General features: G+C 38.7%; 1 protein-coding gene and 1 non-coding gene across 2 annotated transcripts; one reads left to right on the top strand and one right to left on the bottom strand.

Moving 5' to 3' along the window:
• Window positions 1-7,309: 7,309 nt before the first annotated feature.
• On the bottom strand, window positions 7,310-7,417 carry LOC149018672 (small nucleolar RNA R71). Its single transcript, XR_016173222.1, has one exon. It is a non-coding gene; the product is annotated as a small nucleolar RNA R71 (small nucleolar RNA).
• A 781-nt stretch (window positions 7,418-8,198) lies between these two features.
• Window positions 8,199-11,424, top strand: LOC149018671 (protein FAR1-RELATED SEQUENCE 5-like). The gene is made up of 3 exons (XM_089153941.1): window positions 8,199-9,174; window positions 10,932-11,266; window positions 11,365-11,424. Exons 1-3 carry the CDS (start codon window positions 8,199-8,201, stop codon window positions 11,422-11,424), a joined length of 1,371 nt encoding a protein of 456 aa, XP_089010067.1.
• The last annotated feature ends 211 nt before the right edge of the window (window positions 11,425-11,635 follow it).

Genomic DNA, 11,635 nt, shown 5'->3' with positions numbered 1-11,635 from the left:
CCTGATCTCTATCTCTAGACTGGATGACTAATCTCGTGCCTCCGTGGATGTCTATCTCCATATGGTAGGTTTGTTACTATAGAAGTACCTCAATAGATCTAGATAGACTGGGTAATTAGTAGTGTAGAGATGCAGCCATCCCATAGCCCCTAGTCTCTATCATATGTGGAATGTGCGAAGCTCGTTAGTGATAACTAGACACTCATACTCTATAGGCAGATCCCAAAAGTAGTACTCGTGCAAGAACGCTGCCTCAGGAGTAGTGAATAGGTCCTGTCTAATGACTATCGAACCAGGAACATGACCCCAACCTCCATCTGCACGTCTCCCATGTCGTGGCATAGTGAACCTGTTGAGACAGGGCAAAGATTGCAATGGATTAGTACAATAGGCTTGTTTAGCATGCTAAGTGAGTTTGTTTGGTGAAAGTCCCTCAATACCCTTGATATTTGAAGAAATTCAGCAAAGGGGAAAATTGGTAAAAACCCGCTTTTGGGTAAAGTTTTGGGATTTTTTGAATTTTTGGATTTTGGTCGAACAAAGTGTGTGAGGACCTTACCCATATTGAATAAGGTTTGATGGTAAAATGGTGGATCCTGCGATGGATCGCACCCACGGGTTGTTGGGTAGGACTGATACCGATGGGTGGGGACAAGTTATCCCAAGTAATCCCATCCGCATGCACAGCTTCTAGGATAGGGCTAGTAGCATTCCACCATGCATCCACTTCATTCTAAAGCTTCTGCTCCGCAAACAAAATCTTTTGTGCTTCAGTGCACTACAAGTTCTTGAAGGCCTTCTCCAATTCCCTCAGCCATTTATTAGAGAAAAGAGTATCCTTCATCACACCAGTAAAGTTGTCATCTAAAGTTTTAGAAAACTCTCCATCATCTTGGAATGAGACCGCATTCCTTCCAGCAGTAGGCACACCCAGTTGTGTTAGGGTTCGCTTAAGCAGCATGAGTCTCATTGTGCATAGTCATGAACCTAGTCATCATTTTGTTAAATTGGGTGCTCTGTTATTGCATGATGTTTTCCATGATATTCATAACATCCAGCAAGTTGACAACCAGGGGAGCACCAAGCGGATTCCCAGCAGTCTGACCATTTAAAGGATTCTAGTCACCAACACCACCAGGGGGTACTACACCATTGGGTACATTCTTATTCAGGTTCTGACTAGTAGAGGCTATTTGGTTTATTGTTTTAACCATCCTGCTAATCCATCACCAAGGAGACCAGTCAAAAATATTGTTAGAAACTCATTCCCACACTTCACACATGCATATCAAACTTAATTCCATCAATATAGGGATTACAAAATCAAACATGTGCATTAAAATCAAAATTTCTCAAAACAGACGAAAGCTGGCCATTCTGACTCTGTTGGTCGCTTGGCTTGGTTGCCCAACGCAAGCAACCTTCTGGTCCCAGCAATTGAAAATCTGATTTAAAGGGCCCACTATTGTTCACTTCTCTCATTTCCAAACTTTACACCCATGAGTTAGGGCTTTGGAGAAAAGTTCCTCTTTGCTTTCCAAAGGGTTTTGGGCTCTCAAAAAGCTTCTACAACGTCGTCTAACACCATTTTGATCATCAACCTAAGGTATATGATAATCAGACTCTTAGATGGCTTCACTTCTTTGTGGTTTTTGCTCAAATCAATGAAATAGATGATGGTTTAGGTTAGAAACATGTCTAGGAGTACCTTCCTTCACATCCCATGCATTTTAAACTTAATGCCATGCTCCAACTTCAACATCTTGCTCACTTTGCTTGCATTTTTCACTACTCATCACATATTATGCCCAAATTGGGATTTTCCTTCCAAGTCACAAATGCAATTTAAATTTTGACTTAAACCACACCACACACATCTGATTCACTATAAATCAAGTCCACAAACCTTGCATTTGATCAAAATCCACAAATTCAAATTTTCCAAAAAATCACCAAAATTGGTCTTTTCTCCAATTTTCCTTCTTGCTGAATTTTCTTTCAAATCTAGGGATTTGGGTGGATTTTTCTCAAGTAAATCATTTTACATACTAATCCCACCATTATGCACATGCCAACTCATCAAAATTGCATTTTTCACCGAAATCAAAAATTTTCAAAAATTACCAAAATACCCTTCTTTGATAAAAGAAAATTGACTGCTGAATTTTCTTTACTAATACAAAGCAACTCTTGTCTCATCTTTTCAGATCTAAATCATGCCACGCGGTGGGAGACACATAGATGCTAGGGGTCAGGGACAACTTCCTCAGCAGGAGGTCGTTCGGCTAGATCTCTTTCACACGCCAGAGTCCGAGTTCCTTTTCGAGTACTACTTCAAGGATTCCCTTATAGAGTACGACCATCTGGTCATGATGCATGACCTTGAGGTATTCGCATCCAAAAATGGCTTGAGGCTCTAGAGTGGGCACATCTCTTCACCGAGGATCTACTGGTTTGCCCAAAGTTCGTCAGGTACTTCTATAGTAACCTAACCCACCGCACAAAGAGTGACGGTCGTCAGAGGCATTAGACTAGTCATTCAGACACGGGTCCGGGAGACTGAGATCCAATTCTCCACAGGAGTACTAGCCCACATTCTCAGAGTGCCACACGATCCTAGTACATGCTTGTGGATTCCTATGGGCATCAATAGCACAGAGGTTTTACTTCCATATGAGCTTCACGAGATCTGTTCCACACTTTGGAACAAAGATCGCTACCATAGTCTTAGGAATGGTACATTGATGATTCCTTCTGCTAGAGTCATCGCTTGCATTGGACAGAACATCATGCCAAAGGGTGGCCATCATAGCAAAGTTACAGTGATGGAGGCACTAGTGATATATGGTATCTAATGGGCCATCCTATCAACTTATCATTCATCATCCAACACATCATGATCGATCGAGTTATCCTGGGGTCAAGAATCTCTCCTTCGATTGACTTCTCACTCTCATCTTTCGACACTTCAATGTTAGCTTGGAGGACACTGAGGTATTTCATCAGGATTTAGGAGAGGTCATTGGGTCTCGACTGATTGGGATGATGCATCTCCAAGGATATGCAAGATCCGATGCAAAGGATGACGAGGATGAGGAGGAGGAGGAGGAGGAGGCTCAAGCAGAAGTTCAGGCTCCAGATGAGGGTGATGATGGGGGAGATCATCATGTAGATGAGGAGGATCATGCAGATGAGGAGGATATTATTCTGCCTCTACAGTTTGAGGTAGGAGGTCCTTTGCATCAGACTTCTAAGGCGTCTTCTACAACTTCTCAGTTGTCAGTGATGGCTTCCCTACTAGAGAGAATGGATGCCACATCCCCATAGCCAATAACTTAACCGCAATACCTGGAGGTGTGATCCACAATCCCATGGTCGAGTTTAAGGTGATCATATACCCACATTGCACAATAATATAATCAAGAGTAAAGAATAACCAATGTATAAATACATTAAGAAAACTAATCAAGAAAGATCTCAGAACAAATCTCAAAGTATAATTAAAGTGCTGAATAAAATGATACCAATAAAGAAAGTAACTATAGAGTATAGCAGAAAACAACTCTATAGATCAATAGCGGAAGTTAGGTCAAAACTCTAAAGTTATTGCAACTGATTAAAAAGAAAGACTAAGTCTATTCTAAATCTTCCATAGGCTCTTTGTCTTCTTACTCTTGTTCTTCAACCTTCGTCTTCTTCACCTTGGGTTTATGCACTTGCATCTTTGGATCAACATCTAACTCACGTTCCCCAACGACATATAAACGATGTCTACTGCTATCAATTGGAGCCATCAAAGTGGTCCAGACCAGTTACGGGTTGTACCACTGGCCACTAGTTTCTTCCACGGTGTCCACAGCTGAATCACATAAGGAAGGGTCCTCCACATTGGTGCACGGGATCTCTTCCGAACCTACAAAATCATCTATAAACATATCCCCCTAATGGTGAGCTCAACAGAACTCAAAAAGTAGTTCAATCACAATAAACAACTACAAGTAGTTCAGAACAAGCATGACGCAAATGATATGAAACAATGATGCAAGTGATATGAAACAATAATGCAAGTATACTTATAACTCTATGTATATGCTGGTCTCTAGTGGTAGACAAGCATTAAGATAGAACATCATACTCCTCTGGGTAATCTTAGTCACTCTTCCCTCAACCATCTCAGTATCTTGGGTTCTCTACGGTAATTGGGTTAGGGCATCCCTATCGAACATTCCATGGCTGGGGTTTGGTCACCACTTTCTCACTCCACCATTGGTATGAGTATTGGCACGTGTCAGGGTTATACCTAGCCCAATGCATAGTCCTCTACTGAGTCCCATCAACTTAGAGTCGGATACCTCCCTTCGATGCACTAGGCAATCCGTTCTGTTATGATAGCCTCCTTCCGTGCATTAAACAGTCTGTTCCGGTATGATAGCCTCCTTCCGTGCCTAGGCAGTCCATTCCAGTACCTCCCTCTTGAGAGTCATCATATCCTATGGTTCCAACCAACTCGAACTACGGACTCTTAACCCTATTGGTCATCCACACATAATAAACGGGAAGCTCTCATGTCCTCTCACGGGTTGGTTACTAGTCTTGAGCGCCCATGAGCCCAGGCTTATTATGTGTGACCCTACCAATGAATCCCCCCCCACAATGTGATTGTGTCCTCTCACGAGTTGGTTACCGGTCTTGAGCGCCCACCAATCCCCATTGCTACCATGGGTCACTCAGCTTCAATACCCTTGCCGAAGGAGTTAGATATGACGAGGTTTCCCTAGCCAAACTCATTTAGACAAGTCCTAGGTATGACATCTAGTAGTTGCGGAAAGCGCCAAGGGGTACCATAGGAATGCGTCCCATACCACCTCCACTGGTGTCCAACCATAGAAACACCAAAAGGGCACTACCAAAGGATCAGATTGCCTTGGTCTGTCTTTGAAAGCAAAAAGGGATTTTTTTTTTTTTTTTATCTTATCAAAAAAAAAAAAAAAAGCAGCAGCCCTGGATTTTCTAAATCCAGCAGAGAGGAGATCAATTACACAGTACACAGTGCAGTTACAGCAAATTTGGTGTAAGTCCATTTCATTTGCAATTGATTGCATGTGCAAATTATACAAATCTCAGCCCAAAGTCCCAATTCTTCATTCTCCATACAAAATAATAAATTTGTGAGTGATTCCCCAATCCACAACCACACTTAGGCAAATACAACACATCATGATTCGATAAATATCACAATAAAGTCTAACTCAGAATTGAATCAATCACATTCATATATGTATGCAATTTATATAATGAAATGTATCCTAAAATTATAGAAGTTTAACATTAAGAAAAGGTATAATTACAATAGCTAACACTTGCATTCGAGTTCTAGCATATCAAAGCATGTAGTCGTGTTAATTGTGAGTGAACGTACTCACCTTGTGATAAGCATGTATTTATCATTATTTATTTGATTTAAAAGAGATGGAATTTTTAAGGAAAAAGGTGATTTTGGTTATTAGAGATAATATGGAGTGAAGTTGACAAATATATTAGATATTGGTGGATTTTAAATCATGGCATTCAATCTTGCTGCCCAAGAAATCATGAAAAGTGAGATCTTAGCCAAATTGGAAATAGGTGGAGGTCTAAGGAACAAAATTGGTAATAAATCTGAAAATCGGGTAAACAGACCTACCTTCAGTATTTTGGGAATATCTCTCTTGTATGAGCTCAGATTGTGGTTATTAAAGATTTTTTTGGAACGATATCGAAAATATCTACAACTTTCTAGTTTTGAGTTTTTCCAAAATCTGAACGAATAAAGGTCGAATCGATGGGTAAAGAGAGGGGATTCATTGTGTGTGCGGGAGACATAAAGAGAAGCCAACCACAAAGAAGAGGAGAAGACGGCGAACACGGATCTTGGCTCTCATCTCTCTCATTGCTCACAAAGAAGACCACATATCTCTCTCTCTATGTTTCATCTTTATTTTTCTTATAAACTTTGTGATAATGAGTAGCTAGTTCCTTTTCTTTGGGATGTAGATGAACCATGCTTATTTCATTAATTTGATTGTTCTATATCTTCTAGTTAATTGTGTTTGAGTTTGGCTAAAGATGTTTAATAGCTCAGCAAACTAAGCGTGCCAAGCTTCGGCGAATGATGATAGTCTTGCGAAGATAGGGCATATACCTAGGAAGACCATCCTTAATTTTCTTTGAAGTGTAGAGTTATATCAGTTAGGGAAAAGCATTGGCGATGCGAAATCACAAAGATCTTCACGTATTCATAGTCAAGTTTTGCATTAATTAATAGATTTAATTTAAATTTAGTTTTGTTGAATTCAATCTTAGTAATTTAGTCTAGCTAGATTAGTATAGGATTTTATTTTTAATTGGTTAGAGACATGATCAAATTTTGGCACCGTTGCCGGGGAACCAAGCACAGTTGCTAGGATTGATTTTTGTCAATTAGGCATAATTTTTAGAGTAATTTTAGTGTTTTTAGTTATTTTTTTTGATTATTTAACTAATATCTTTTTCTGACTATTTAACTAATATCTTTTTCTTTTGTTTTGTAGGTAACTACAAGAGTAGCGATTTGATAATTAGTTTAGGTTGTTATCTTTTATTTCTTAGATATAATTATACTTAAGACATTTCAATTGTAATATTTGCATTAGATTGGGTTGTTTAGGTTAACTTCTAAAATTCTCCATCCCTCCGATCCCAAAGTTGTAATTCCTGTTTGGAAGATCACGTGGATTGCACTTTAGGTACGTCCTAAACTCTCTCTTTTGCTGTACTTATTTTCTTTTAATTTTTTTTATTTTTTTTATTTTTATTGTGTATGCATGGTCGTCGATCCCTAAACCCTGAGTTGACCCCACTTGACTTAGAGTTAGAAGAGACCTTGGCCAACCTTAGAAGGCAAAGAACCATGGCAAACTATGAGCCTCCAATGAGGCCCTTGAGTGAGCATTTCATTTCCACGACATATACTCCAGTTTCTTGTATTAAGTTGCCTAACATAGAGGCGGCTCAATATGAGATGAAATTTAGTGTGATTCAAATGCTACCATCTTTTCATGGACTTGCCAATGAAGAGCCTTATAAGCACTTAGATGAGTTTTTAGAGATGTCCTCCACAGTTAAAATTCAAAATCTCTCAGTTGATGCTTTAAGGTTATTTCTTTTCCCATTCTCCCTTAAAGATAAGGCTAAGCATTGGCTTCATTTTTTGGACAATGTTAAAATTTCCAATTGGGCAGAAATGCAACAGGAGTTCCTTAAAGAGTTCTTCCCCATTGGCCGTACCAATAGCATTAGGAGAGCGATAACAAGTTTCTCTCAACAAGAAGGAGAACAATTTCATGAGGCATGGAAAAGACTAAAAGAATTACTTAAAAAGTGCCCCCACCATGCTGTTCCTAAATGGCAATTAGTTCAGTGCTTTTCTGATAGCCTTAGAGACCAACATAGGCAAATGGTTTATTCTTCTTGTGGTGGGACTTTCATGCACAAGAATGAGAATGAGGCATGGGAACTTTTTGAGACCCTTAGTGAAAACTCCCAACACCATGCTTCAGCAGCTAGGACTGAGATTCTAGCCATTGGGCAACCAAAAAGGAGCAGTCTATATGAGATCAATCCTGCTATTGAGACGAGTGCTAAGGTTGACTTGCTATCTAAGAAATTCGATTATCTCTTGTCATTAGGACAACAAACCCCATCTTCACTTCCCAAAAGTTTCTCCCCACCTAATCCAATTGAAGCATGTGCTTTATGTTCTAACCTATCCCATCATGTCAGTGGTTGCTATTTGGCTACACAATACCCTGAGTTTGTTAAGGAGCATGCACATTTGGCCCAAGAAGTCTCTAAATTGGGCAATGATCCATATTCCAATACCTACAACCCAGGATGGCGAACCCATACCACTACAACAAACAAGGGCTTTTGCCACGAAAAATTACCGTGGCAAAAGCCCAGATACCGTGGCAAATGAATTTACCCGGCGACAACTTTCCGTCGGGTTTCCGTCGGTTGGAAAGCCGTCGTAAGCATTTATGGCGGAATTTGGTGAGGGTGGGTACTATTTCCTTTAGCTACGGAAAAAGGCTACCGTGGCAAATACTTTGGTATATGCCACGGTATTCCCGTAGTATATCAAGCCTCGTCCAGAAACTAGAACTAAATGTCCTGCAAAGATGTGTATTTCTAGGTTGGATAATGGGCTTTATGAATGTCGAGATTTTAATGATAATCACAATTATTTGCTCCATACACCTGCTACTACTCATTTAATGCGATCTCAACGTAAAATCACAGATGTTGCTACACATGCAATAGGTTTGGCTGATGACTCTGGTATTAGGACCAAAGCAAATTATGATCTTTTGAGTAGGCAAGCAGGGGGTAGAGAAAACCTAGGTTATACCAGGGTAGATATACAAAATTATCTTCGAACTAAACGCCAACGACATTTGGCTTATGGTGAAGCTGGGAGTTTGTTAGCATATTTCCAAAAGCAAACAAGGCTTAACCCATCATTTATACATGATTTACAATTAGATAATGAAGAACAAATAACAAACATATTTTGGGAGGACCCAATGATGATCATTGATTACGCATTATTTAGTGATGTTGTTGTATTTGATACAACATTTTGCACTAATAAAGAATGCAGGCCATTTGGTATTTTTGCGGGGTTCAATCATCATAAAGGTGCAACTATATTTGGAGCTGCACTGCTATACGATGAAACAGTTGAGTCTTTCAAATGGTTGTTTGAGGCATTCTTGAAAGCAAATTGTCAAAAGCAACCCATAACCATTTTTACTGATCAAGATGCAGCAATGTCGAAAAATACTTTCACTTTAGGTGTGAGGAGCACACAGCTTAGTGAAAGTATTACTGCTGATTTGAAGAGGTATTTGAAACCACATTTGGATCTAGTACAATTTTTTAATCATTTTGAAAGGTTAGTGGAGGATAAATGTGCCAATGAATTAAATGATGAATTTCTAGCAAGGAATACATTTCCTACGTTGAAATCAAAAGCACCAATCGTGATACAAGCAGCAAAAGTTTACACCCCTAATATATTTGAAGAGTTTGAGGAAGAATATAACTGGTTGGGTGCTTGTTCATCAATGTTTCATAATAAAGATGGTGTCTTGAGTAAGTACACAATTTGTTTAATAGATGTAGTTGGGAACCTTATGGAAGGAAAATATACGGTTATATACAATCATAGGGAACAATCAATACTATGCACTTGTAGAAAATTTGAGACATTTGGTGTTCTTTGTTGTCATTAAGGGTGTCAATTTGGTTAAAAAACCGTTAAACCGTACTGCACCGAACCGTTTAAACCTTACCGTATCGTACCGTTTTCAAATTCGGTACGGTTTTTACCGTTACCGAATTTGGTAATTCGGTATGGTACGGTTACGGTAAACAATGTCATACCGTCGGTAAATACCGTTTACCGTACCGTTTTACCGATTACCGATTACCATTTACCATACCATATACCGTAAAGATATTATCCATTTTAAAGTTTAAACCCTAAACTTATCTCAGAGAGTCACGCTTCACTTCGAAGAATCAGAGGACAAGAGTCACAAAGATAGAGAAAACTGCCAGTGTTGGGAGCATAGAGAGTGATATTATATAATGCTTGAGGTAAGTAACTAATCAAATGTTATAGATCTAATTAATTATTAACTACCCTTTCTTATTCTGTTTGAAAACGTGGACATGGACTGTAGTCAAGTAAACTGAAGTAGACTCAGTCAGAAGGGGCAATGGAATAGACAGAAATCTAGTGAATGAATTGGAAGTCTTGAGAGAAGAATTCCCTCTCCCTTGGTTGACAAGCAAAGACAGAAAATAATTGATAAATTTAATGATTGCTCTTTTATGGGTTTTTGGAGATCATGGCAATGTTGCTCAGCTCAAGCATTTCAGCAGCTTTAGCAATTGCATATCAGCATATGTGGCTTCTTCCACCATCACATATCTAGACTTTACAAAAAGCAAGAACTGTTCCCATATAAAAAACCCATTACAAGTGACAAAACAAGAAGAAGAGGGCAACAGAGAAGCAAGACAAACTATAATGGAAACCAGCTGGGTTAGATCTTACCATCTCTTCTTCCTTCTTCTCCTCATTGTTCTACCAACAATGGTCAAGTTTACACAAAAACCGATAGCTGCCATGTGGGTAAGAAAGGGAATAGCCATGCTGGTTGGTTGCCTATCTGTGATCAAGTTCCCAAGTACAACTTCACTTATTTATGGTCTTGGTTTATTATGTTGTATCTGAACAGTGGGGAAGGATGTTATGAATTGTTACACTGGGCCACTGGCTGTGGTTGTATAAGACACTGTTGATGTATGCTTATTATAATTCACATTGTGTTTTTTTGCGTGTTCCATACTTGAACAATCATAAAAATAAATATTGTTCCCATACAATACCGTAACAAAACCGCACCGTATACCGAACCGTGCCGTTTTTTCATACCGATTTTATACCGTTTTCATACCGTACCGTTTTTTAAATTACCGTTTCCATACCGTACCGTATAAATATGGTACGGTACAGTTATGGTTTGAGGTTTTCAAATTCAATACCGTACCATACCGTACCGAATTACCGTTACCGTACCGAATCGACACCCTTAGTTGTCATGCTTTGAAAGTGTTTGATAAACTAGAAGTAAAGTTTATTCCTGAGAAGTATATTTTAAGAAGATGGACACGGGGAGCAAAAAGTTTGTTGGTGGAGGACAATAAAGGAAAACAAGTTGTAGAAGATACTAATTTGAGTCACACACAGCGTTACAGGTTTCTTTGCCATACATTTGTAAAGTTGGCAAGTCATGCCTCTAATTCAGTAGAAAGTTTTGAGATTGCCAAAAAATGTGCAGAACAATTACGTGTACAACTAATAGATTTAGTTGAAGATAATCCAAACACGGAAGCTTTAGATAGATGCAACTTTGGCGAAAATAGAAATTTGGTATTGAAGAAGAAAGAAAGTCAGAAAGGTAGTAAAAAACGGCACAAGGGTTGGATTGAAAATATAGGTCAGAAGAACAAAAGTAAGAAAAAAGTGAAGTGTAATGAGCAGGTAGAAAGTCAACATTCAGTTGAAATAGATATAGATACATCTAAACAACCATCTTTAGTGGCTACTTCAAATATGCATGACACTCTTCAAGCTATGGAAGACTATCAGGGACCGTTCATGTCGCTTCTCCAGGCATGATTCATTTCTTCTTTAGATTTTATGGATTTTTTATTTTTTATTTTTATATAACATAGATTTTTAATATTAATATCATGTTTTCATTTTTACAGATGCAGACATTTGCTTCTTCACAAGGATCAACAACTTATGTGCTTCATCCATTTCAATGATTTCATGGTATGTGTGACAATTTCTTTGCTTATGTTGTCTATAAAAATTTCTTTAAAATCTGATATTATATCTAAAAGCCCCTTTTTTTTGTAGGAATTTGCAACTTTTCTGTTGACCTTGGGTCTTATCACATGGATGTACACGAGTACAAAAGCCCTTAGGCCAATAGTTCTTTTTTTAAATTCTCTCGGGTCATGAAGGTTCAATACG

Source organism: Hakea prostrata, chromosome 4 (assembly GCF_041222555.1).
Source record: "Hakea prostrata isolate BN-2017 chromosome 4, UWA_Hpros_2, whole genome shotgun sequence".
NCBI classification, from domain to species: Eukaryota; Viridiplantae; Streptophyta; class Magnoliopsida; order Proteales; family Proteaceae; genus Hakea; species Hakea prostrata.
This window is presented reverse-complemented; position numbering and strand designations above follow the sequence as displayed.